The 27,096-nt window shown below is 47.4% G+C and overlaps 1 protein-coding gene across 1 annotated transcript in view; it reads left to right on the forward strand.

Annotated features, from left to right (window-relative positions):
* Positions 1–27,096, forward strand: part of COL15A1 (collagen type XV alpha 1 chain) — a 174,209-nt gene that overhangs the window by 42,331 nt on the left and 104,782 nt on the right. The window contains exons 5-6 of the mRNA XM_069472141.1: positions 26,661–26,846; positions 26,945–27,061. Of these exons, the coding sequence (XP_069328242.1) occupies positions 26,661–26,846; positions 26,945–27,061 (303 nt within the window). The remainder of the gene's footprint in view (positions 1–26,660; positions 26,847–26,944; positions 27,062–27,096) is intronic.

Below are 27,096 nucleotides of genomic sequence, written 5' to 3' on the forward strand. Positions count from 1 at the left end.
GGTAGGGAAGCAGACTGCAGGGGTCCCAGCAGCCCAGCAGAAGGAGTGATCCACATCTGTCTTGTCCCTGGTTATGTGGCACAGCGTCTGGCAGAGTAGGCTCTTAGTCAGTTGTTGATTAAGAGAATAAATGAAGGACATGAGAAGGGATAGGGCCTAGAAACCTTTCCAGAGGGTTGCTTAGCAGCTGCAAAGGGTTTCGTTGCCTCCTTCCATCCGGGAACTGCGATGCTTGTATCTGGAAGGATCTTTCAGCCCAATTGCCGTCACCTCCACAAACTTCCACCAAGTGATCATCTGGTTGTGGCTGGGATGCCCCTCAGTGATGGGGTGCTCACTCCCTTACACACAGCTGGTTTCTTTTTATACTGCTCTGATGGTCAGAACAGCTGTCCTTACACTGACCACACAGAAGCAGAAGGGTGGGGGAGAAAGAGCATTAAACCTGGAGTCAGAAGACTGGGCTCCAAGCCCTGCTGCCGACTTGTCACGTGGTCCTTGGGCAGGGGCAGGTGTAGCCAGTGATTATTAGTGTGGGCTCTGACGTCCAGCAGAACTGAAGCCACTTAACATCTCTGTGTCTGTGCCTCAGTTTCCTTATCTGTAAAATGGGGATAGTAACAGTGCCTACCTCACAGGGCTCTTGTGAGGATTAAATGAGATAATGCACGCAAAGTTCTTAGAACTTTACTTGGCAAATTAATAAGTGCTCCATGAATGTTAAGTCTGATTTTTAGCATTATTAATATTATCTCCTTTCTGGCTCTCAGTTTCTTTCTGTGTGTAATGGGACTAAGAACCCCTTGCCTTGGGTGTCTCGGGGGCTTTGTGTGAGGAGCCAGGGAGAGCATCCACAGAGGGGAGGGGTCTGCTTTGTTCCTGTGGACACTGGCTTGTGCTGCGGGAGACCCCACTGGCATGGCTTATGCCCCACACCACTCCCACCCCGCCCCTGCCAGACCCAGAGTGTTTTCTCTGCCTTTGGTGGCTACGTTTCTGTTCCTTGACAGTCTGTATCTCGACCTCCAAAATCTACATTTTGAACAGGCCTGCAAAGAAAGGAAGGGGAAATGAAGGAACCAGGTAGACTTCTTGCTATCAGCAGGTCCTTGGAGAACGCGAGACTCTCTGACCCCCTCTGCAAAGGGGACTGGCCCAGCCTTTGAAATCACTGTTTCCTTCCCTCCTGGCCTTTCCAGATCAGAGAGGTGGGAGGGGGCGTGGAGACTCACTGAGCAGGAGGCCGCAAGCTGTCCTCTGATGTGTGACTCTTCCTCGGGGGCCCGGCCCTGGGAGACAGGACTCTGGGCTGTGGCAGCTCCTCTTGTGGTCTACTTTGGACTCACCGCAGGCCCAGCTGCCGCTGACCACATGGATTTCTATGAAGAGGCCTGGCTGCCCCTCAGCACAGCTGAGATGCTCCGAGACCTGGAGTGTCAGAGCCGGAAGCAGCTTCGGATTCTCTGGGCCAGTGGGTCCCAGGCTGGGGACCCAGGCTTGGTGGGTCCGTAGACTATTTCCAGTTCCTTCAAAAGCCTAAAAGAACAGTGCATAGCCCCTGTGTGAGGGCTCACAGGCCCCTAGAAATATCAAGAGTCTCTACTTTCCCTGAAATCAGCTCAGGGAGGTCCCTCTGTACCCTGGTGTTGCTAGTGACAATAGCAGCTTCGCACTGAGCTGATCTAGGAGCGAGGCGGAGCCCTTTCCGTGCATCATCACACAGCCTTCAGCCCTGGAAGACTGATCTCTGTTTTAAGATCCCGATTTTGCAGATGGAGAAGCTAAGGGTCCAAGGGGTTAAGCACCATGGCCAAGGCCACACCCCCAGCAGTCTGACTCCCCAGCTCCCACCCTCAAGCACTAGCAAATCATCTTCTGAAAGCTATTCTTATATATCTTTGAATACTTCGAAAAGGGGCAAACACTTTCACCATTATTCATGGAAGGAATTTGGTAGGGAAATTTGGGGATCCAAGTACTACCTGCAGGAGGAATAATGAAAGGGGCGCTGGAATAGTTGAGGGCCAGCCTTGCTTTATAGGACTAAGGCCTAGAGAAGTGAGGGTCTCACCCAGAGTCATCTTGGAACTGGCAGCTGGGGCAAGAACATGTTTCACTTCAGGTAGACTCTTTAGGCCTTTGGTTGGCCAGGAGGCGGGGTAGCCCTGTCTTGTCCCAAGCTGATGGCATATGACTGTGGGCTGCCTGGCAGGGTCTCTGACTCCCCCTGCCCCGGCAGGCTCTCCCTGACAAGGGTCAGACCACACATCCTGACTAATTTTCCACCAGTCCCCACCTACCTCCCACCAGCTGCACAGTGCCTTGGCCTTGCCAGACCACAGAGCCGTTCAGAGCTGGCGGAGGCCAGCCGTATTCATCTTCAGCAAACTGTTCCTTCCAATCCTACACTGGTGCATCCACTTTACAGTTTGCAAAGTGCTTCCACACCTTCACATCATTTAACTTGAGACCCTAGGTTGTTCTGGGGGGCTGGATGGGGTAGTACCCCATTTTACAGAAGAGGAAGAAAAAGTTCTAAGAGGCAAGGTACCTTGTTCAAGGTCACGTACACAAATAAGAAGTGTCGGAGTCAGAAGTTGGAGCTGTTACGTTCCACCACTGCCTGTTCCACCTCACCAAACAGCTCCTGAGGAATTGCGGAGAGCCCTGATGGGTCAGGTGCTAAGCTGGGGCCTGCAAAGAACTTTATATTAACTAACAGCATTGCCATTAGCCACATTTTTTTCCCCATAGTGGACAAATATAGGTAACTAAATTAATGTCATATTAAGATTGCAGGCCTGCACTCTGAGAAGTCATGCGGTGATGAAAAGACACAAATGTTCAAGTCAGAAGCGGTATATGGCCCAGACCCATAACTTTCCCACTGTGACCCCGGAAAGATCCTTCACCCTCTGGGCCTCTGTTTTACATGTGTACAATAAGAAAATAATACCTACCTTGCTTGTTATGAAAATGAGTGTGACCATCATATACAAGTTTCTTTGTAAAATTTTAAGAACTGTCATACAACTGTTACACATGATGATGAATCTTCACAAAGAGCTAAGGCAAGGGAAATTCACATTTATATGCTAATGAGTAAGTGCTGCCTATGTAATTTACATGGTTCCTTCTATTAATTTTAACAAGAGCCTTGTGGAGGATGATACTGTTATCATCCCCATTTTATGGATGAGGAAACTGAAACGCAGAGATTTTTAAGTAACAGCAAGTGGCAGAAGCAGGATATGGAATCTGGGTAAGTTAGCACCAGCAGGTAAGCTCTTTAACAATCCCGGTGTATCAGAATCACCTGAAGGGCTGGTTAAAACATGAATTGCTGGGTCCTACCCCAGAGTTTCTGATTCAATAAGTTGGGAGTGGGGCCTGAGAATTTGATTTCGGCCAAGTTCCCAGGTGATGCTGATGCTGCCGGATCAGGGACCACACTTGGAGAACCGCTGTGCCACCTAGAGCTCTCCCGCCCCACCCATGGCCAAATCCATGCCCTCTGAGGGCTGTTGACACAGGTTAGTCGGCCACCTGTGTGCACTGGATGCTTGACGGATGTCAGGTGGACGCATGACTTGTATGTCCCGCCGGTGGAGAGGAGAGGACGTGGACGGCAGTGCTGAGGAGGCCCTTTCTCCTTCCGAAACCAAGTGAGAGAAGCTACTCCATGCATCCGCCTGTGTTTGGGGGTCCTGCAGGTGCCTGAGTCCTGTGGCTGTCGCTGCTCGGGCCCTTCCCCAGAACCGGCCAGGGAGGGAAGGCCACTTGTCTGGGGCGGGCACAGAGAGCAGTTCACAGGATGTGTCCCTGGCTAGTCGGTCAACGCTTCCCCTTAAGCTTCTCACACTCCCAGATTTCAGGAAATAGTCCACGAACAGAGAGATGAGGCACAGCCTTCAAAAACAGAAAGCACAGACCAAGAGTATTTCAATTTAATTAAACTTCATTAAATTTGTGTTTTTGAAAAGAAACAAGAAAACAACTTCGAGAAGAACAGAACCATTTCAGAAAACAGGAGCTGAGCCAAAAGCAGTGGTCACAAAGAGAGTAAAAAATCAAGGGCATAGGACAGTCCAATTGTTCCCGAACTGTGTCTGCGGAAAATACTATGCCGTCTCCGCTAAACTGCCTTTATATCTTTGTCAAAAATCTGTTGTCCAAACCTAGAGTAGCCAAGAGAATCTTGAAAAAGGGCAAAGTTGGAGGACTCACAATTCACAATTTCAAAATTTACTACAAATTAATGGCAATCAATACTGTGTGATATTGGCATAAAGATGCACATATACCAATAAAATGGAATTTGAGAGTCTGGAAATAAAACCTCACATTTATTTTATTTATTTATTTATTTTAGAGATAGGGTCTCGCTTGGTTGCCCCGGCTGGAGTGCAGTGGTGTGATCATAGCTCACTGTCACCTTGATCTCCTTGGCTTAAGCAATCCTCCCATCTCGGCCTCCCAATATGCTGAGAACACAGGTGTGAGCCACCTTGCCCAGCCACCTCACATTTATAATCAATGATTCAGTGGTGCCAAGACCATTCAAGGGGGTGGGGAACAGGTCTTCAACAAATGGTATCAGGACAACCGATACCCACATGCAAAAGAATGAAATTGGACCCCTGACTTATATATAAAAAAATGAATTCAGAATGAACCAAAGACCCAAATGTAAGAGCTAAAACAATAAAACTCTGAGAAGAAAACATAGGTATAAATTTTTATGACTTTGAAATAGGCAATGGGATCACTCCCCATTTATTTAGGTCTTTAACTTCTCTCGGCGATGTTTGTGGTTTTCAGTATAGATCTTTCACATCTTTTGCCAGATTTATACCTAAGCATTTCACTTTTTTATGCTAAGTAAGTGGTATTGTTTTCTAAATTTTGGTTTCCAATGTTTTTTGCTAGTGTATAGAAATAAAATAGATTTCTGTATGTTGATTTGGTATCCTGCAACTTAACTAAACTCATTTATTAGCTCTAGAAGCTTTACTGTAGATTCCATCACATTTTCCCCGTTGATGATCATGTCACCTGTGAATAAAGGCAGTTTTACTTCTTTCTTTCCAGTCTGGATGCCTTTCAATTTTTTTGTCTTAATGAATTAACTAGAACCTCTGATACAACATAGACCAGCAGTGAGAGCAGATAACTGTGTCTTGTTCCTGATCTTGTGGGGAGAGCAGCCAGCCTTTTACCATTGGGTATGATGCTGGCTGTGGGTTTTGTAGATGCTCTTTGATGGATGGAGGAAGCCCCCTTCTATTCTTAGTTTGCTGAGGCTTTTAATCAAGAAAGAATGTTGGATTTGTCAAATGCTTTTTGGGTATCTACTGATACAGAAAATACAGTGATCTCAGATGAGAGAGTCCAAACTCAGGAGTAGCCTCTATTTTCTCTTAGAAAGAAGAAAAAGGGGAAGAAAATACCCTGCCCAGCCAGAGGAGCCTTTCTTAGGAAGCTGGGTTGGGGGGGGGGCGCCTCTGCTCTGTGCCTCTCCCCTTGGCTGGCATTCCTGGGGTTCAGACCTTGGCCTGTGGACTCCAAAGCCAGTGCTCTTTCCTCTACATTAAGCTGTCTAAAGACTCGGCCTCCAGAATTCTGCCTGGCCAAGGCCCCTAAGATGAATAAAACTTCTGATTCCTCAATAATGTAAAATAGCAGCAGCCATTTACTGAGCACTTTTGGAATACCAAGAGCCAGGGCTGGGACTGGGGTGAGTGGGCCATCTCGGCGTGCAAAATCCAAGCAGGCACCCCCATGACCCTGCGTGCCTCCCTGGCCTTAGCTCATCCCACCCTGAGAGAGTGGTGCTATTAATAAACACCTGACCTGCATTCACTCCCTTATTCCTCAAAACAACCTTTTGACGATAGGTGCTATTGTCATTCTTATTTTACAGGTGAGGAAACTGAGGCTCAGAGAGGTGAAGTGACCTGGCCAAGTAATCAGGGGCAGAGCTGGCGTTCGAAACACAGTCTGTTCACATTTGGGCTGTGTTCTTAACCAGTGGTTCTCAACGCTAATGAATAAGAATCACCTGGAATGTTGGTTAAAATGTTGATGGCTTGGCCCCATCCCAGAATTTCTGACAGTAGGTCTGCCGTGTAGGCAGGAGAATTTGCATTTCTAGCAAGTTCCCTGGGGTGCTGACGCTGCTGGTCCAGGGACCATACTTTGAGAACCGCTACCCTATGCCTTGTTCCCCGGTTCTTCAGAGCTCAGGGACATGCAGATTCTAAGAGTCAAAGATACTGTCAGATCCCTCCGGCTTATGAAAGGAATGACAGCATCAATTTCCCAGGACTGGACCAAGAATTTCCAGCGTCACCCCTGCGTGTGCGGAAGCCCCAGCTTCATTCCAGAACGCCTCACGCAGAATCAGTGAGAGCCATGAGCTGAGCTGGGGGATGAGCTGACCAGCGAGGCCCTCTGTGGGGACTTACTCATCTGAAAAGAACGCCTGACATTTATTCTGAAAGGCGTCTTTCTATAGACTCTCAATCCTGGTAGTGCTAAATAGCTTTTTTTCCTAAATATATTTCAAATGTTTTCTAATTTGTTCTAAGACATCTGTATCAGAGGGACACGGTACATCAGATTTTTAAAGTCTTTGGACAAAGGCCATTGCAAAATAACAGAGGGAGGGGGAAAACCAACAGAGCTATTTGTTAACATATTATAAGAAAATGCAGACTTAAACCAGGCTTAGTGAAATTGCCAAGTTTTAAACATGTGACATTTCCAGAGTTGACCCTAGTGTCCAAGGGGCTACATTTTTCTTTACTCTCCCAAATCTTCGGTCTCTAAGAAGAGCCCCCATCCAGCTGCGCATTGCCCTACAGTGCAATAAGGAGCAAGCTGATTTACTCATTCATTTGATCTTTATCAGGAGTATACAAAGCCCCCGTGACAGGAATTCTCAGCCCTGGCCATGCATTGGACTCACTTGGGGAGCTTCTAAAATCTCACCCAGGCCACACCCCAGACCAAGCACAGCAGAATGGCTGGGGTGGCACGAGGCATGCATGTTTTCCAAGGCTCCCAGGTGGTGACAACAGTGCCAGCCAGAGCTGAGCATCTTTGCTTTAGAGAGTGAATTCCTGGTGAATGGGCTCAGCCTTCCCCTTCCTTGCTCTTTCTCCAGGGGCTGCACCTGATACAGATGCTTCAGCATCCTGAGTATCCCTTCCTGGAGTGAGAACTTCCCTTACCACGGGGAGACAGCACTGCCTGGGGCTCCGACTTGAATGGAAAGGGAAGTCCTACTTGTTATAGGTCTTCTGGGTGCCAGCTTAGTTTCACTTGCTTAGTAACACAGAGGAGACAGCTATTACTGTCTTCACTTTGTGGAGGGCACAACTGATGTTCAGGGAGATGAAGTGACTTGCCCAAGGGCACCCAGCTGTCAGGCGTCACAGCTGGAATTTAAAACCAGGCTTGTCTCCTTCCTCCTTGGGGAACAGGAGACAGGACAGCCCCTCCAGTCACAGGGAGCCCCCCTTCTCAAGGCAGCTGGGTCCTCTTTCGGACATCCAGGAGTCCTCATCTGGCCCCTCCCACCCATCCCTGTCTCCAGCCCCAGTGTGTCCCCAGCTCTGCCCCAGATTCTGCCACAGCTCTCTCCTGCAGTCTGTGGGGAAGAAAGTTCTGCGCACTGTGCCTGGGGCATTGAACAGTTTTTATGGCTGTACTTCTTGTGTCTGCCTTTTTTCCTGATGAAGAAACGTCCTCTCGGGGAAAGGGGTCATCCAAGCTACCTGTCTGGGGTGCGGGGAAACCTGGGGAGCCCCCTTAACTTTTGGGACCACTGGACACCAATGCACCGTGCCTTTGCCATTCTGTGCTTGGTGGTCTTGCTGCTCCTGCGATAACCCACTGTTGGGAAGAGGGGAGGGAGGAGCCGCTACAGTCTCTTAAGTCCCACTTCTCAGGTAGAGCATCAGGAGAGGGACCAGAGGCAGCCCCGATTCTGTAGAAATCAACAATCCTGGACAAGAAAATGGGACCCTGGGTTTCTGTCCCAACCTTGCCATTAACTGATGTTGCAGGTCACAATCTCTCTAGACCACAGTTACCGTATATGTAAAACAAAGCAGTGGACCCAGGAGATTTTTTTTGAGCTATGAGAATTGTGCTCCTTTAGTAGCCACAGCAGTTAGGGTGACCAGTCCTCCTGGTTTGCCCGTTTGAGCACTGGAAGTCCTGTGTCCCAGGAAACGTCTTAGTCCCCGGCAAACCAGGATGGTGGTCACCCTAACAGCTGTCATCTTTTCAGGCCGTGGCATGCTTGGCCTCTGGCACCTAACAACAGGAGCAGAGACAGCAGTCAGCTGTGGCCTTAACTGTCGTTCCTGTCCCAGAGAGCTGAGACGCAGAGGGCAGAGTCGTCTGGAGGCCCAGCCTCTCTCTGCGCCTTGCTGAGGTCCTTGAGGTTGGCTCCGCTCTGTCTGCCCCACCCTGGACCCTGTGCCTGGCCTTGTAGACAGTTCATGACTTTCTCCAGTTCTGAGGCCCCTTGCTTCTTTAGCTAAAGGTCAGGGACAGGATGGCTCTCTCTCCCCTGCTCCCTGGACATGTTGTCAGGAGGTACATGACAGGGGCCTGCCAGGCTCCCCCCAGGACTCTGGCACCAGGACATCCCCTCCATGGCTCCTTGGACAGCAGCAGCCACGGTCTCCGTATTCCCACTCACAGGCCTGGCCCGGAGCGGGGAACCACGTGCAGCTCAGGGTGGAGCTGCCTTATTGCTGCCCCTCAGGTGTGCGCAGCACCCAACAGCCCCCCTGCCTACAGCAGACGTCAAACGGCTTCCTGGGGGCTTCTCAGTGGAGTCCCACACCATGGTGGAAGGGGACGGTCTTTATCCCCAGTTAATGGCTGAGAACACTGAGGCTCTGAGAGGCATGTGGGCCTGGGGCAGCCCATCTGGGACCAGGACCAGGGCTGCCATCTGGAAGAACCTGCCTCGGTCCCTAAGACCCCACCACTCAGGCCTTGTTCCCAGGCTCCTCACCCACCCTTCCCATGCCACCATCAATGTCATCACTGCACGACACTGCCTGGCTTGTCCCTTCACTAAATACACTTAAAGGACATTGAAAAGCCAACAAAACCACCTGTTTATTATGGAAACTTTCACATAAATACAGGAGAGAACAGTGTAACAGTGTCATTCCCCCAACAGCTTCAACAACCACCTCCTTCTCTCATTCCCTCTTCCCGCACCTGCTCCGGCCGTCCGTGTTGTTTGAAGCAAGTCCCAGCTATGAGACCACGCCATCTGTAAACAGTTCTGTATTTATCTCTAAAAGATGAGGACTTGAAAAATAACCATAATACCATTATCACCTTTAACAAGATAAACAACTCCTTAACATGAATAAAAGCCCAGAGTTCAAATTTCCCCTAATATCTCTTAAACGTTGTCATTAGAATTTACTACTTTGGATCAGGATTGAAATAATGTCCACATATTCCAGTTGTTGATACGACTCTTAAGTTTCTTTTAACCTCTAGATTGTCTTCTCCTTTTTTTTTTCCTTGTAATTTATGTTTGAGGTGACGGATATCCCAATTACCCTGATTTTTATCATTACAAATTGTATACATGTACCCCCCCAAATATTTACACTTATAACATATCAATAAAAAATACAAAAGAAAAAAAAAAAAGAAACTGGACATTTGGACAATAGAGTTCATGTCCCACAATCTGGATTTTGCTGTTTGCATCCCTTGTGGTATTGTTCAACATGTTTCTCTGTTCCTTATATTGCAAAGAAAAAAAATCAAAAAGGAAAAATAATGCTCTAAAGTCATTATCCTAGTAAAACTGTTTTTATTACTGCTCATTCCCTTCTGATCCCTGTTATATGCACATAACCTGTCTTATTTTTTTTTTTGGTTTAACACTACACTGTAAATATTTTCCATGTTTCTACACAAAACTTTCATTGTTTACATTCGTAGTAGCCAGAGTGATGTTGAATTTAATCATTCTCCTACTACTGAATGTTTAGGTTTGGTCTCATTTTGTCACTATGATAGATAACAGTAAATCTTTATGTCTCTGGCATAATTATTTCCTTATGCATGAACTCTAGGTCCATGCCTTTGTCTGCGTTGATTGGATCTTGTATCTACACTGATCCCTCCCTGCAATTTTTTCCCCCAATTCAGTGAATATAAAATGATGCTGTGGTAGATCCAAGATGATCACAAATTCTTTGCTACCTCTCCCACCGAGAAGTGGAGTCTAATTCCCCTCCCCTTGAACTTGGGCTGGCCTTAGTGCCTTGCTCATCCAATTGTATGTGGCAAAAGTGATGCTCCGAGACTTCTGATGCAGCTTCCGCTTAGGTCTCTCAGAATGCTTGCTGTGGGGTGTGCCAGCTGCCACTTAAGGGACCCAGCCACCTGAGGAGACTGCGTGTGAGAGAGGCCAGTGTAGGAGCTGGGGTGCATAGTCCCAGCCAACCCCAGCCGGCCAGCCTTCCCAGGCTCCAGGCACGTGAGCGAGTCCTTGCAGTCTCTCAATTCATGCACCAGCTGAGAGCTGTGGAGTGCCCTCAGATGCCATAGAGAGCACAAGAATCACTCAGCCGAGCTCTGCCAAAATTCCTGACCCTGAAAATTGTGAAATACGATAAAATGGTGGTTGTTTTAAGCTGCTAAATTTTAGGATACTTTGTGCAGCCATAGATAGCTGGAACAGGTGCCCCTATGTCCCTCTTTTTCAAATTGTGGTAAGAATAATGTTCCTTATATTTCCAGTTTACATTTTCCTGGGTATTTGGATTTGCATTTGTGATTTTTTTCCAATCAATCACTTTTGTAAATTGGCCTTGTTTTGTCCTGGGGTAGGACTCTGACTCCGATTCACATTTACATAGCATGTCTGGGACCCTGCACATCTAACTCCCACCCACATCACGGGAACACGTGCTCCTGCCAAGGATATTTCTACCCAAATGACCTTGGAGTTTCCTTCCAATTCATCCATGACTCCAGGTGTCCTGGACGGTGGAGTGAGAAATGAGATTTGTCTTCTAAATCCAAAACCCACATCTAATCACAGCACATTGAATGCTGCAAATGAAACACAAAAGTAGAAACATACTAAGAATCATTTCAATGCTGCTTGGCAGAAAGAGCCTTGTAAGTGCATCCACAGCAACCAGAAAGCACAGAAATAAGGGCATCCTTAAACCCTGAATGGTTTTTGCAGTAATATAATTTGGGTTTTTGTGCTTGAACAAAACTATACTTTATGTTTATTTTTTGCATATATTTTGATTTATTTCATAAAACATGAAAACATTCTAAAGACACTAAATAGTTTGATGGGAAGTTTCTCATTTTTAACTTGGTCCTCTCACCTCTACTAATGGTATTTCTTCCTGCTGAAAGCATTGATAGCCAGCTACTTAGAAGGCTGAGGCGGGAGGATTGCCAGAGCCCAAGAGTTCAAGTCCAGCCTGGACAACAGAGCAAGAAATTTATTCCAAAAAAAAAAAAAAGCATTAATAGGATCTATTGCTGTATTTTTGAGGGATTTGATTTTTTATAAAAAGTAGAGATATAATGCTAGAGAAATTTGAAAACAAGGTAAAAATCCATAAGCCTACCACTTTGACACAGTGACAACTTTATTTTTATGTTCCCTTGCTGTTTTTACAACTTGTGTGTATTTAAATATTTTCTCAGACTTTTTCACCTCATATTTTATCGTAAGCATTTTCTATGATCCTTCATAAACTTCATACCCATCATTTTTAAGGGCTATAGAATATTTCTTCAAAGTTGATACCATAATTTGCTTAACTACCCTTCTTATCCTTTTTGAATATTTGGGTTGAGTCCAGTTCTTCTCTAAGCAGCTCTTTGATGAATATTTTTCTGCATATGGCCTTTTCCATATTTCAGGGTATTTTCTTAGGCTAGCTTCCCAGAAGGGGATTATTGAATCAAAGCATATGAACATTTTTATGGCTTCAAAGTATCTTTTGAAGAAGGTAGGTGTTCCATTTCATGAGGTCCACAAACATAAAAGAGGATATTTGGCTTCAAAAAATCCCTTGTAACACATGTACATTAAAATTTGGTCAAAGAGCTGTTCTGATAGTTTTCTGAGTAGTTAAAGCTTGCCCTTTTAGATTAAACAGATATAAAAAGTTACTTTTGATTTTATTTGTTTTTGATGAGAGTCTTTTCTGAGATGCTTTACACTTCTGCGCTCTTCAAGAACAATCCACAAAGCCAGCTCTGATCCCTCCTCTTCATTTGCAGACCCCAGGCAACTACTGGGAGGGGGGTCTGAGGAGCTGACCCCACCCGACTGCCAGGCACCCACATCAGTAGTGGGGTGTTGGGATTCCCTGGACTTGGCCTGCTACTCAAAACTCGCCACTCTCACAGAAGTCCCACGGTACCCCTGCACCTTCTCATGGGAATGTGGAAAAACTCTCAGCTGTCCTTTCACGTATGGCTCAGGTAGCGAGGCAGGTGACCCGAGTTCTGAAGAAAGCCTGTGTACTTTCCTGAGGTGGTGGGTGAGGTGGAAAGCAAGGCCGGAAGACCCAAGTTCAGCTCCCAGTTCTGCCCTTGATCAATCAACTGACCTTGGGAGAGTTGCTCTGCTCGACCCCTCTGAGTCTCAGTTTCCTCATCTCTGAAATGGGGATAAGAACCCCCTGCCCTGCCACCTCCAGGGTTGATGCGATGATCCCATGGGATAAATGGTGAGGAAACTATTAATATGAAGTTAATATATGGGTCTGCACCATCCAGTTTAGATTGTAGGGGTAAAGGCCAGTGCATTACAGAGTTTTATTTTGCCAACTTTTTGGTGCGGAAACCCAGGAAATCTCATGAGTCATTAAGAACGAGGAGCCCTGCTAGGACCGGGCCCCCCGGGACCCAGAACGGTGGGGGGTGGAGTTTGGGGTGGGGGTGGGGTCTGGATCCCTGGTGGCACCAGGCTCCGGGTGTAGGGGACGCGTGGTGCCTCCCATGAGGGCTCTACCCATGGGAACACTGAGTCACAGGCTGCGGGAAAAGCACAAGCCAAGATAGGGAGAGGTGTCCGTGGAGGGGGTGGGGCCACAGTTTTGGAAAGTGGTGTCTTTTTAACCATTTAACAGTACTATGTTGATAGGATGGTTGTTAAGAGTGTGGTAAAAATAATAGGAGGATCAGCTGGAAGACAGGATCAGATGATTTAACTTGGGACTGAAGCCTTCGTGGCCAGACACCGGCAAAGGGCGGCTGGTTCTCCCACCAGCCGGTGTCACGGGCCCCACCCCTTGGGCCTGGCCCAGACCACAGCCCAGGGCGGCACCTGTTCCTGCGCTGCTCCCACCGTGTTAGAACCTGGGCGCTTGCACCCGGCAGGTGGCAGCGAGGTTTGGAGTCGGTTTGGGGAACCAGGCTGCCCATCTGGCATAAGGTGCCGGGCTGTGGTTCAAGGAAGCTGAAAAATACTCATTTAAGGCCTTCCAGCTTAATTCAGGGTCCTCAGTCACCCTTCCCCCTCCACCAGCTCCGGCTGTGGCTAGTTTCCTCGTCCCCTGTGTTGCAAGAACCTTTGAATGAGTCGGATCCATCCGTTCCCACTGCGGGGAAAGGCAAAACACATGGGCCGCCTGCTTCCGAGCAGGGCCCCGTGAAAACCAGCACCTCAGCAACGCACAGTTGTCTCTGGCCATCTGGTAGTGGGAGACAGAGCAAGACAGGTTTGGCTCATCAGAAGTCACTGGGGCTTTCACTTTAGTCCCGAGACTTTTTTAGGTCAAGTAGCGTGCGTGAGAGCAGACGAATGGTTCCCAGGGTGAGATTCACTCTGCAGCCCCACCCCTGGGGCTGATGAAGAGTTTTGAAACAATCACACCCTAATGTGGGCTGGGGCCCATTTGTGGGTCATAAAGTCTATTTAATGGGTTTTGATCAGCTTGTCTTTTTTAAAAAATAAAACGGACCAGAACAGTGTAGAAAATATCTGAGTGTATTATAGGTAGTAAGGGCAAATACTGCTACATGAAACTTTTGTTTATGGGATGATGAGCCCAAGGGTCTTGGTCAAAATAGATTGAAGGCCACATCTGTGAGCATTTCTCAGTGGGGCACAATCGGCCTTTTGGTCGGGATATTCCTTTTTTGGGTTGACTGTCTCTTACACTGCACAATATGGCATCCTTAGCCTGCCAAATGCCAGTGCCATCCCCGTTCACTGTGACACAAGAAACTGCCCTTACCCTCACGTTTCCAAATGCCCCCAGGAGAGCTGCTGACCGTTGTGACCCCTTGAACCTATAGGGTGGAGGGAAGAGGAAGCGACACCTGTGGCTGGTCCACGTGACCACGCCTGCTGCTTCACGGTCAAGTGCAGCAGAGCCGGCTTCCAGCCCCTGGTGTGGCAGAGAAGGGGGCACAGAGCGGGGCTGTGTTTTCTGTCAGCTGTACCGCTGTCCGAGAGCAAGGTGTGACCCTGCCACGTGGGGACGTCCAGGCTTGATCATGATAAAACCCTTATCGCTTCGGATAGATTTCACGTCCTGTCCTCTCTGACTTATTCATGGACACATTTGTCAACTCTCATCCTCCTTGAGACAAAAATAGCCCTTAAATTTAGTGCCTCCATATTTGCCACACCCTTCTCTACAGATACTGGGAAGTGACTGCCATTGTCTGGTGCACTGATGAGGGACCTGGGGGAGAATGGAAGGCAGGTGGCCCACAGTGTGGGGTTTCGCCCACCTTCTCTTTGACAATCCTCCTTGTCTAGTGAAATGGTACCTAGGGGATTCCTTAGTTGTCTTATTTCTTTAAATTAAATGAATTTGCACAGCACAGCCTCTGATTGGATGGGGCTTGGGATTAGGTGCAAGGTCCCTTCTAGCTCTGGGCTGCTTTCTCTCTAGAATCTTGGATCCTAAAGGCCTTAATGGAATAGAACACATTTTTTCTTGTTCTTCCAAGGGTGTGGTGAATGGGAAAATTCATCCGAGAGAGGTCTTGGCAGTTTGTCTGAGCTGGAAGCTGCAAATGTATCATTGTGGGAATAGTATTTAGAACACAAAAGTATCCTAATGCAGGAAATTTCAAGATAGAGTTCAGGAACCAGGTGCCATGAGAAATACAGAGATGAAACTTCAGGCCAATGGCAGTGAGACTGCAGTGGGCATAAGAAGGATCAAGGAGCTTCTTAAAAATTCCAATTCCCAGGGGCCCCTGCAAATGTTCTGATTTGGTAGGTGTTCATAGAGAGTGGGAATCTGTACTATTAACGTTCTTGGCTGTTAGAGAACCAGTCGTGCTATTTGGTAGAGTGATATTCTCTAGGGCAGTGCTTAGCAGAGCATGCAGAGACTTTTGGGACCCATTATAAGCACAGAACATTCATTTCCAGTTCTCCTGATTTGTACTGGTCTTGACTCTGGATGTGTGGGGAAACTGGGCAGGAGCCCCCAAAGGCAGAGAAAAGAGCCCTGGAGAGGAGTCAGGACACTTGGCTCTGGCTTTGCCCTGGACTAACTGTGGCCCGGGGCGATTCCCTTCCTTGCTCTGGGCATGAGTGGAGGCAGGACTTGAAAATCCCTGAGCACTCTTCTAGATCTGATAATCTATGACTATATATGTCTGGGCCTTTTATTTCTATGAGACATATAGAAGCATTAGATAATAATAATAGAACAGAAAAATGCTTGGTGACATGCTATGTGTCCAAACTATTTAATTTCATGCATTGAACAACTTTATATCATTATGACTATTTTTTAACTCTTGAAACTTGAGGCACAGAGAGGCTTAGTAATTTGCCTGAGGTCATAGAACCAGTAAGGGTTCTCTATTTAAACCCTTACAGTCCGATTTTGAATTTTCTATACTGCTCGTACATCAGATGTTAGACTGGGTCCTCTCTGTCCCTTACAAATGACCTCTGTCTCCCCCATTATGGATTTTTGGAAGCCCAAAGCCATCTTCAATAATTAAGCAAATTCTCAGAAAGCTAATGTTCTTATGCTTACCTCTGACACTGGGCTCTGGTTTCTAAGTTCCGGTTATAGCTCACCACAGCGTTCCATGTGGGTAGCCGTTGTTCTGTTCTGCTGACCAAGACATGGAATTCATCTCCCAGTGGATATCCACAAAACTCCGTCTTCATCAGGCATTTGTGTATTTGGTAAACTTGAGTGAAGGCTTCTGTTGCTGTTTTTGCCAGGGAAGGGGCATTGCAGGAGAGATTTCCATTGCTAAAATGCAAACTCCAAACTAAGCATTAGACTCATGATTTCTTGAACATTCTGGGGCAACTCCCATGCTGGAAATGTTTCACTGGCTGCTTGATTATACACAACTTCTGGCCTTACACAATATTGGTGGTGTTTGTCAGCTCTTACTCCTCTGTCTTGACTTGGATTTCCCAAAAAGTAGAGCCTGGGGCAAAGCCTTTTGTGCTACTTTATTACGGAGTGCAGCCCCAGGAACAGGGGATGGGGGAAGGGAGGAGGGAAGAAGGAAAAGCAAATGAGAGGTATTAAATATAAATGAGCTTTCATTCTTGTGGGACTTTCTCTGGAGAAGCTGCTTCTCAGGGTGGCTGATCTGGGATAGGAACAGAGAAATATTTGTTCACTGGTTTCCATCTTTCATTGTTCAAAAGTTGGCCACATGTTATTTCCTTTGCATTTCCAAGTTGCTTATGTGTGGGCACAAAATGGACCTTGCAGCATCTCATGTCTCAAGATCAACGGAGAAGTCCCAAAGCAGGAGATAGTTATACACTGTGGGTGCAAATTCAGGCACTGCCAGGTTTCCCTGTGGTTGGCTGGAGTCCGTACTGAGTTGATCTCTGTAGCAATGGCTGTGGCTGGAACGAGCGGCCATGTGGAGGCAGGAAGTGCCGAGAGGATTTGAAGTGGTGCAGCAGAGATGTCTGACACAGTCTCCCCTTTGCACTGCTGAGGTTTGCTGACGCCCTCCCAACAGACCCAGCTTCTATAGTATCATACGGGGTCTTCAATTTTGTAAGGACACAATGTTCTCACTTATTTTCTAAGAGGAGAGGTGCAAGTCCGATCAGTCACAGAGTCCCTTTCAAGATCATAGCCAACTGAAATCTCTGAAAAGATTTTAGGCAAGAGAGTGAAACGAGCTACCGTCCCCATAGCTATGGCTCATCCCATCTCCCTCCTCCCCCAGCTGTTCTATTTCCTTTATTCTCAGCTTACAGGTCAGCTGGCCTGGCTTGCTTGCCTAGCGAGATGACATGGAGCTTTAACCTTTAAGGGTCTGAGTTGCCTCATGTGCCTATTTGATATCACCAGGGGATATGGAAAGACCAAGAAATGTCCCAGGACATTCTCTGGATTCTAGATGTATCCTCTCTGCCCCCATAAAGTAGCTGCTACTGTGGTCTGGTGGCACCAGGGCTCATTATCCCAACTTATGCAGTCACTCCTTCTTTTGCCTGCTTGCCCATGGGCATGAGGAGCTCAAAGTGACCAGGCAGTGATCACAGCTTTGAGTTTAGTGACCTTACTGTATCCTTTGGCAGAGTTCTTCTGCCGGACACCAGAGCCTCTACCCAGCTGGAGCCTAAGTCTTCAGTGATCACTGCAAGAAGAAAAGAGATTAATCCCACCCTTACCTTTGGTTTCCAGACCCAAATATTCTAGTTATTAGAGACACAGCAACATGTATTAGCCATTAGTTCAGTGACCATACCCACCACATTCGGGAGGAGAGTGTCAGAACTCTGCTCTGGGTCATCCCTAGGCTGGGACCACAGCTAAGCCTATACTAGGTGTTTCCACCTTTGTATTACACCAGCTGTTTCTGGGTGTTGTGGTACATGATCGAACCAATGGATTCCTTGCTCATTCCATTGTTGCACCCCTTTTGCCATAAAATGGCAGTGTTGTATGGATGCCATATTGATAAATCAAGCATTCTGTACGTCTTCGGATACTGTCTCTGGCAAAGGCACTTGGTCAGGGAAGGAAAACCCATTTCCAGACAGGTATCGATGCTGGGGAGGAAGACTTGCTCAGGAAGGGGTCTGAGGGGATCCACTCGTCACCAAGTGGTGGGCTGATCCTTCTGAGGAATGGTGCCATATCAAGGGCTCTGTGTCAATCTCTGCAGCTGGCAGGCTAGGATTCAGCAATGTCAGCAGCTAGATCTGCTTTAGAGGGACTGGGTCCATGCTGTTGGAGCTTTGCTTAGCATTTACCCCTGCCACCACTGTCACTGGTTAAGGCTCCACTGCGTCGGCCCTGGCATAGCCAAGGAAAAGACTAGCTGACACAGCATGAGTTATCCTGTCCCCCTGGTTGGATGGTCTCCAGTGAGTCTTGTGAGATACAAAGACCAACATATTCCTCTTCTCTAGATCATCCAGTCTTGCCTTTCAGGCCTCTGGCCAACATCCAAGACATGTGCTCACTGCTCAGGCATCTACATATATCTAGATATTAATACTATACCACTTCTCCCTCCTTCAAAGAGGTTGACCAAGTGCACCACTCATAGTTCTACCCACTGGGAGGAATTCTCTTCACCATTGTTCTTTAGGGCCACTCTTGTGCCGGCTGCAACAGCCCATTTTCAAGGAGTATCAACATACCATACTGACTCATCTGCAAATCAGCCCGAGTTCTTTCCTGCTCTGTTTACTGGTTGTAGGAAACTACCCATGAAGCTGTAAGAGTGAGTTGAAGAAGGGGTGTGGGTGCAAAGCAGTAGATGACATGGGAGTCTGGGCTACCTGTTCACATAACTTACTTGTGCTTTCTAGGCCTGTTTAGGCCTGATCTCAAATATATAACCGGGATAAATACACTTGCCTTCTGGCAGAACATTTACATTAGCAACTTGACTTGTGGGGTCTGGTAGGAAAAGCCAAGTGGAAGTCCTTGAAACTACCTCCTTTCCTCCCACCTCAAGGTAGTGGATCAGAAGCACTATCACCTCCCAGGAGGCATTTCAGGGATTACAGCCACTATCATGACTTAAATGGTGCCAGTGTGGTGGGTCCCATTATATTTCCATGAATTCACTTATATTGGCCCCTGCAAAAACAAAATGAATTGTGTCAGATGATGGTGGATTTCCATAAACACGGCCAGGTGGTAACATCAGTTGCAGCTGCCGTGCCAGATGTGGTATCTTACTGGAAATAATCAACATAGCCTTTGGCACGTGGGGTGCAACAGGATCTGGCAAGTGGAATCACAGGGAAAATTTTTAAAAATTCACTTTCACATGTTGAAGCCACCAGGACATACTCAGTGTTTTGCCTCAGGGCTATTATATTAAATAACAGTTTTCTGTTATAATATAGGCCATAGGGACCTTGTCATTCTGACATGCCATTATACTGCTGGTCTCTTATACTGGTGACATCAGGCTAATTGGAACCAGTGAGCAGAGAGTGACAACTACCGCAGATACTCTGTTAAGATGTGTGAGTGTGTCAAGGTGGGAGATAAACTCCACCCCCATCACAGCCTGGGCTGCTCAGGCAGTACCATCTGTGACAATGTCTATGTGCCTGTGCTGTTGGAGGGAGACCGACCCTAGGGAGCAGACATGGGAAGGGGAGGGAGGCAGGGAAGGAGGAAGAGCCAATTACTCAGCATTGTGGGACCATCTTCTGAGATGCCCTATAAATTACCTTCTTGGGACAGTGCATCTGGAAGAGGGAGGGAAAACATATATATTTGCTGGCTTCCATTGGCTAAAATTTTGCCCCCTAGGGTGTTATCTGCATTGCACCTCCAGATTGTCTCGGGCACTGAGCAGACTATGAGGATGTCATACCCTAGCACCAACAGGGAACCTCTGGAGCGGAAGTGGAAAGCGCTCAGTGTGGACAAGGGCTGCGAGTCCCACCTGCTTGAAGTTGGTGAGAGTCCAGTTAGAATTGGTTGCCACGAAGGAGACTGGTGCTAGAATAAATGACCAAAGACCCTGGAGACAGGTGAGACGAAAAGAATCTGAAGTGAGCTGGGTGCAGTGGCTCATGCCTGTAATTTCAGTGCTTTGGGAGGCTGAGGTGTGAGGATCACTTGAGGCCAGGAGCTCTAGACCAGCCTGGGCAGTATAGCAAGACCCTGTCTCTAAAAAAAAAAAAAAAAAAAAAGTTAGCCAGACATGGTGGTGTGTACCTGTAGTCCCAGCTACTCAGGAGGCTTAGCTGGGAGGATTGCAGAGTGAGATCCCATTGCTAAGAAAAAAAATAATATTTTTTTAAAAAAGAATCTGAAATGGCTTTCTTCATTTGGATTCCCCCATAAGTAGACTCTGAGGGAGGGATTCCCCTGCCAGGAGTTCACTTGGTCAGTTTGCTCAAGAAACGCTGGAAGCGGAGTAGGGAGATGGGGCAGCCAATAAAGACTGAGTGCTCAATACCCTGTGGGAAACTGGAGTTTAATCCTGCAGGGAAACTCTGCATAGAAGCATAGAAGTGGGTGTGCCTAGCTGTTCCCAGCTCCCATCCTAGCTGGATGAAGGAGCTGAGTTTCTTATCCACCAGCTCTTTCCAGTCATTGATTGAGAGCTGCTTGGGCGGAGGGGGCAGAGCAGGCTCCAGGGGCCAGAGAAAGCACTCAGGTGCTGGCAGTTGGAAGACCACCACCATGCACATAAAGGATACAGACAGAGGGGATATGGGCAGGGTGCTGCAGCGGCACAGGAAAGGTGTCTGACACACTCTCCCTCCCTTTCTTCTTGTCCTCTTCCCTCTTGGATTGTCAGATTTTGAAACCCATCATTCTTTATTATGCCGAACAAAATACTCTTCTCAGCCCATGGCCCAATTTGCATGTCCAAACACATCAAGGTGCTCATCAGAAAAAAAAAAAAAAGGTCCTCCTTGGAAGGCAGTTATGGTTTTTTAAAAAAAATTTTTATTTTTATTTATTATGGGTATGTAAATATTTGTATATCTTTATATGGTACATGTGATGTTCTGATACAGGCATACAATGTAAATTAATCAAATCAGGGTATGTGGGGTGTACAAAACATCAAGCATTTGTCATTTCTTTATGTTAGGAACATTCCAATTCCACTCTTTTAGTTATTTTAAAGAATACTGTAACTTATTGTTGATTATAGTCACTTTATTATGCTATCAAATATAGTTCATTCTATCTAACTATATTTTTGCACCCATTAACCATCCCCACTTTATCTCCCCATCCCCACTACCCTTCTTAGCCTCTGGTAACCGTCATTCTATGTCTGTCTCCATAAGATCGATTGTTTTTAATATTTACCTTCCGCATATGAGTAAGAACATGTGAGATTTGTCTTTCTGTGCTTGGCTTATTTCACATAACCTAATGTTCTCCAGTTCTATCCACGTTGTTGCAAATGGCAGGATTCTTTTCTTTTTTTGTGGCTATATAATATTCCATTGTGTATATGTACCACAAATTCTTTATCCATTCATCCATTGATGGACACTTAGGTTGATTCCATATTTTGGCTATTGCGAATAGGCAACCAAAGTAATTGGACAAGTGGGATCACATGAAGCTAAAAAGCTTCTGCACAGCAAAGGAAACAATCAACAAAGTGAAGAGGCAACACACGGAAGAAAATATTTGCAAACTATCCATTTTACCAGGGATTAATAATTAGAATATATGAGCAGCTCCAATAACTCAATGAAAAACATCAAATAATTCAATTAAAAATAGGCAAAGGATCTGAATAGACATTTCTCAAAAGAAGACATACAAATGGCCAATAGGTATATGAAAAAATGTACAACATCATTAATCACCAGAGAAATGCAAATCAAAACTGCAATGAGATATCGTTTCACCCCAGTTAAAATGGCTTCTATCAAAAAGACAGGCAATAATAATTGCTGGTGAGGATGTGGAGAAAGGGGAACCCTCGTACACTGTGGGAATGTAAATTAGTGCAACCGGTGTGGAAAACAGTAGAGAGGTTCCTCAAAAAACTAAAAATAGAGCTACTGTATGACCCAGAAATCCCATTGCTGGGTATATATCCAAAGGATGGGAATTCAGTCTATCAAAAAGATATCTGCACTCCCATGTTTATTTTGGGTTTAAACTATCATTGTTTTCTCTGGATAATCTAAAAGACAGCCATCTTCCTGGTTATTCTAGTAAATTTTTTTCTAGCCAGCTAGTTCAGTCTATTCTGCTTTTTCTGCTCATTAAATCAGATGACATGCAAGCTTTGAGTACCTACTGTTAACGTCCCCACCACAACTCCACGAGGGAAGTATAATGCCTGTGTGTTGAAGAAACAGGCTCAGAATAGCTTGCACTGTATTCTTGGTAATTTCTTCCCAAACCAAAGTTTGAGAGGCTTCCAATAGATTTTTGTGCCCCTTCTAGCTGTTTGAGACAGGGTGGAGAATGCTTTTGGATACTGAGTTTTCTGGAGCATTTGGTAGATGATAGGAAAACAAAACAGCCCAATAATTTACTCGAGTCCTGGAAGAGCTGGGACATAGAATCCCCAGGTTCCATATGTCCCAGTCTCATAGATTATGCTGAACAGTGGTAAACAATTTGGACCAGCTTGGGTATGACATGAAGCTTCCTCTTGGCTATTTCTACAACTGCACATTGAATGGAAGGAAATCACTTAAGCCCTCAAAACACTGTCTGGCAGGAGGTAAAATGCCTGCTTGGCTTCCTGCCCCATCCCTCCCACACCCACAGCTGGGACCGTTTGGCCCCCACGCCAGCTCCCAGGCCTGAGACGCCCCCGTCCTCCATCCGGCTGAGTTCATAATTCCAGTCACTTGTAGAGGAAAAATGTGTTTTGGGGACTTCCATTTTTAGATTTCAGTGAATTGGGTATTATCAGATACTGACACAGAACCAACAAAAGATAAAATGTGCACACAAGACTTCCCTGCAAGAGTAGTAAAGGAATCTGCTGCCTTATGTGTATGTATCTTGGACTGATAAATTGGACCACAGTCAAGCCTTCATCCTTCAGGTAACATACATAACCAAGGCAGGCCAGATTTGTTTCATAATGGCATCTTAGTTTTCACTGTTTTCAACACAGACATATTTTATTTGTATATTACTTTGTATCTTTCTTCAAACATGGCCTTTTCTATATATCTTTTGTTTACCCATTTTTAACAGGAACATGAGCATTCAATCTATTCTACTTTTTTCTTTTTTATAAGCAAAGGTAGAGTGCAAATGTGATGGTAAGTGGCAATTGATTCTTAGCCTTGGTGTTGGGGACAATAGGGAGTGGTGGGGACTATGGCAAACTGGATGGCGCTGCCTTAGCGGAAGGCAACAGTTCCTATCCAATGCCAACTGATTGTTGGCACAGGATATGCAGGTCCCCTGTTGCCAGGTTCTTCAAAATTTTAAAAAGAAGCCAGAAATCTGGATTTTAATGTGCAATTTGCTAATAATCAAATATTACTAACTAATTGAATTTGGAGGTTAGCACCTAGCAGGCCGAATAAAACATGTCTGTGGGCCAAATTGTGCCTGTGGCCACCCATTCACAATCTCTAGTTTTAACTGTCAAAAAGAACAATGGAACTACTATGTAGTCATTGTTGATGTGGCTTCACTCAGCACTACAGGAATATAGTTCTAAGAAAGTCAATTACATTTCTAGTTGATGTGGTACTTTACACGCAATAAACATAGAATTAAGAAAGCTAATTCCCTATGGTTAGTGATTTATAATAAAATAAGGTTATGCCCTTCACAGAGTGGCTGCGAGTGGGAAAGAATTCACAGTCCCAGAGAATGTGAGCAGGCTAGGAAAGCGGCCTCAAGTGGACAATTTTGTTAGAATGTGCTTTGTCTTATGTGTTAGCTCCGCGTGGGGCCATCCTCGCCCCCGAGCTGCTTTGGCTTTGAGAGCCTCAGTGCCTTAAGAGCTTCCTCTAGGGTCCTGCCTCCCTCTTGCCAGTTGCCCCCCTCGCCGGGCTGCAGCCCTGAGGATAGGAACATCCACCACCACCGATAATAGAAGCCAGTATCCAATGAGCATTGCCCTGTGCCAGGCACTCTGATAACAGCTTTATATTTCAGCAACACCTTGAATCTTCCCAACAACCTAGGAGGAAGGAAGAAAGCTTTCTCATACCCATTTTACAGATTTGCCCATGATTCATATGGCTCGAAAGTAACAGAGCCGGGCAGTCTGTCCAGGCAGTATGACCCCAGAGCCCAAGCTCATAATTCCTACTTTCTCTGCTACTTGTTTCTTAAGGGGTCTGTCTCCTCCAGTGACAGGGAACTCACTGCCCTATGAGGATCTTCTGATTCTTCATGAACTCTCTAACATTTGAAGACCTTACCCATTCCCTCCTCTTCTAATGTCTCCCTCTTGGGCAATCTGTCACTCACTGAGTAGGTGACTGTGTAAATTGCATGCTGTCTCGGGGCCTCAGTTTCTCCGTCAATAAAACAGGGACAAGAGGGAGATGGGTGGATCAGGGTTCTCAGGGCTCTGTCCATAATAAATGTTCTGCAATTCCAAAATGCTCAGGGAACACCAGTGGCTTCCGTGGCCTTCAAGGTCATGTGATACACACCAATTGGCCTGCCATTGAAGGTATCAGCACTCCAGCACCACCCTGTCTGCTGGTCCCCTCTCCAGACAGAGTAGGTTCTTAGCCATTTACTGCTTGGGCATGTGTCTCTCTGAGCACTGTCTTCCCCGCCATCCTGTTTGCCCTTGAAACTCTCAGCAGACCCCAGAGCCTGTGTCAAACGTCACTCCCATCTTGAAGCCTCTCCCATCTTCTCTGGGCCATGCATTGATTTCTCCTTTTTCTGAAAGCTATTTGCATTAATCCCATACACTGTGGTCCCCGATCCCCTGGCCGGGACCACTATTGTCCAGGTTTGTAGGGACCAGGCTGCAGAGCTCCGCCCCCCTCCTCCCCACCCAACCACCACCCTGGGAAAAATTGCCTTCCACGAAATCGAAATCAGTCCCTGGTGCCAAAAAGGTTAGGAACCGCTGCCACACACGATCTCTTGCATCTGTACAGCGTCTTACAGAGGACAGTGTGTGCAAGTTATCCCAGTATCATTGTGTCCATAACACAGATGAAGAAAGAAAAAACCAGACCAAGGGCAGGAGTTGCCCCATCTCACTCTTCAGTCAGGGCCAGAACTGGACTGGAACCCAGGCTCCTGATTGACAGGCCAATGGCCCCTCCTCTGAACCCTCTGCTCCGCTCAGGCTGGCATTAACCCTTTCATGCCCAAGTGCTCTGTATCTCCAGTGTAATTTTGCTCTTAGGGGTAGGGAGCAGGTCTAACCCTCTTGTTCACCATCAGGCAGCATGGCTGAATGGTGAAGAGCATGGGTATTGGCAGCTGCCATGCACTAGCCTCGAGTACATTTTGAACTTCAGTTTCCTCATCTATGAAATGGGGATCACGGCAGTACCAACTTTCCAGGGCTGTTATGGGATTAAATGAGATAACATAGGTAAAGCATTTAGCACAGGACCTGGGACCTAATCTACATCCAGTAAATGTTAGCTGCCATCTCCATCCCCATGCCACCTCCTCTACAAGGCTAACTCGCTTGTCAGGGGGTGACCTGTCCTCTAGAGCAGCATTCTCCAAACTTTTTGGCACTAGGGACCGGTTTCATGGAAGACAATTTTTCCACGGACCAAGGGTGGGGGGTTGTGGGTTGAGGGGATGGTTTGGAGCTCAGGCAGTGAGGCGCAGCGGTTTCCTAACAGGCCACAGACTGGTACTGGCTGTGGGGTGGGGCGGGATTTGGTAACCGCAGCTCTAGAGAGTGGTACGGAATGAAACCCTGGCACTGACAAGGGGCCATGGGCTACTTGGTGTGTCAGGCAGAGAGGCACCTGGCATTGTCCGGGCTTCAGAGCTGTCCAGGTCTCAGCCAGCTTTGGTGGTGCCTCCTCTCACCCACAGATCTCAGCTATTGTGCATGGTGGTAATCTCAATAACAAAAAGTTACCATTTGAGCGTCTACCAGTGCCCTGTGCTAAGCTCTGTACAGGTGGGACAGTCTGCCCTGCACCCCATCACCCCCACTGAGGGCTTCTGGAGGCTGAGACTGGGTCATGTCCCCCACATCTCATCACAGGGCCTGGTGTGGTGTCTCACTCAATGTTTACTGGCATCTCCTACTACCTAAGCTGTTTTAGGCAGAGAACAACAGGAAGATAAACTGTTACACCCTGGAGCTTACCTTCTGGTGAAGGGAGCAGACGAGGTGAAGAGAGGAAAGCGCTGAAATACCAGATACACACACAAAAAATTTATTAGGACCATCTTTGCTGCATGTATCACATACGCCCCCAACCAGGGCCGCTCCTGGGCATTCAAGTGGGTTTGTGTGTCAGGCGTGCTGGGTGGTGCACAGCACCGCTCAGTCCCGCTGTGTGACCGCTCCACCTCTCTGAGCCTCGGTCTCCTCGTCTGTCATATAAGGAAATCACAGCGACTCCAGCCTCGCTGGGCTGTGGCGAGGATTCCATCGGCCGCCTGTGAAAGGAGAGTGCTTTGTCTGCAGGGCAGCCCCGACAGGGACAGACTTTGAGGGCGGGAGGGAGCCGTGTCCCGCTTGCCCAGGCCGGCACGGGCGCGGGGCTTTCTTCGCAGGTTATATAAGGCCGGCCTGGGTGGAGGCAGCTGCGGCGAGCGCACGTCCGTCGAGGGAGAAAGGGGCGTGGGGACGCCGCCGGCGCGGCCGGGATTCCCGGGGCGTGAGTGCGCCGCCGCTGCCCGAGGTGGGGCGCAGCGCGCGGGGGAGCGCAGGGCGCGGCGGAGTCGGGTTTCAGAGCGCCGGTGACTCAGGGCGCCGGCTGGGAGCCGGGAGCCGGGAGCCAGGAGCCGGGATCCTGCCTGCCCTCTCCGCTGTCGAGGGCCGCCTTTGTTCCCTGCAGGAAGGGCGAGCGCGGCGGCCAGCGATCCGCACCCCTCGTCCTCTGCGGAGCTCGACCGCTCTGCTGCGCTCGCCGCGCGCCTTCTGGGGCTCCGCAGACCCGCGAGATGGCGCCAAGGTAGGACCCTCTTCCCCGCGCCCCGGGCCCCTCCG

This window comes from Eulemur rufifrons, chromosome 7 (assembly GCF_041146395.1).
Source record: "Eulemur rufifrons isolate Redbay chromosome 7, OSU_ERuf_1, whole genome shotgun sequence".
Taxonomy (NCBI): domain Eukaryota; kingdom Metazoa; phylum Chordata; class Mammalia; order Primates; family Lemuridae; genus Eulemur; species Eulemur rufifrons.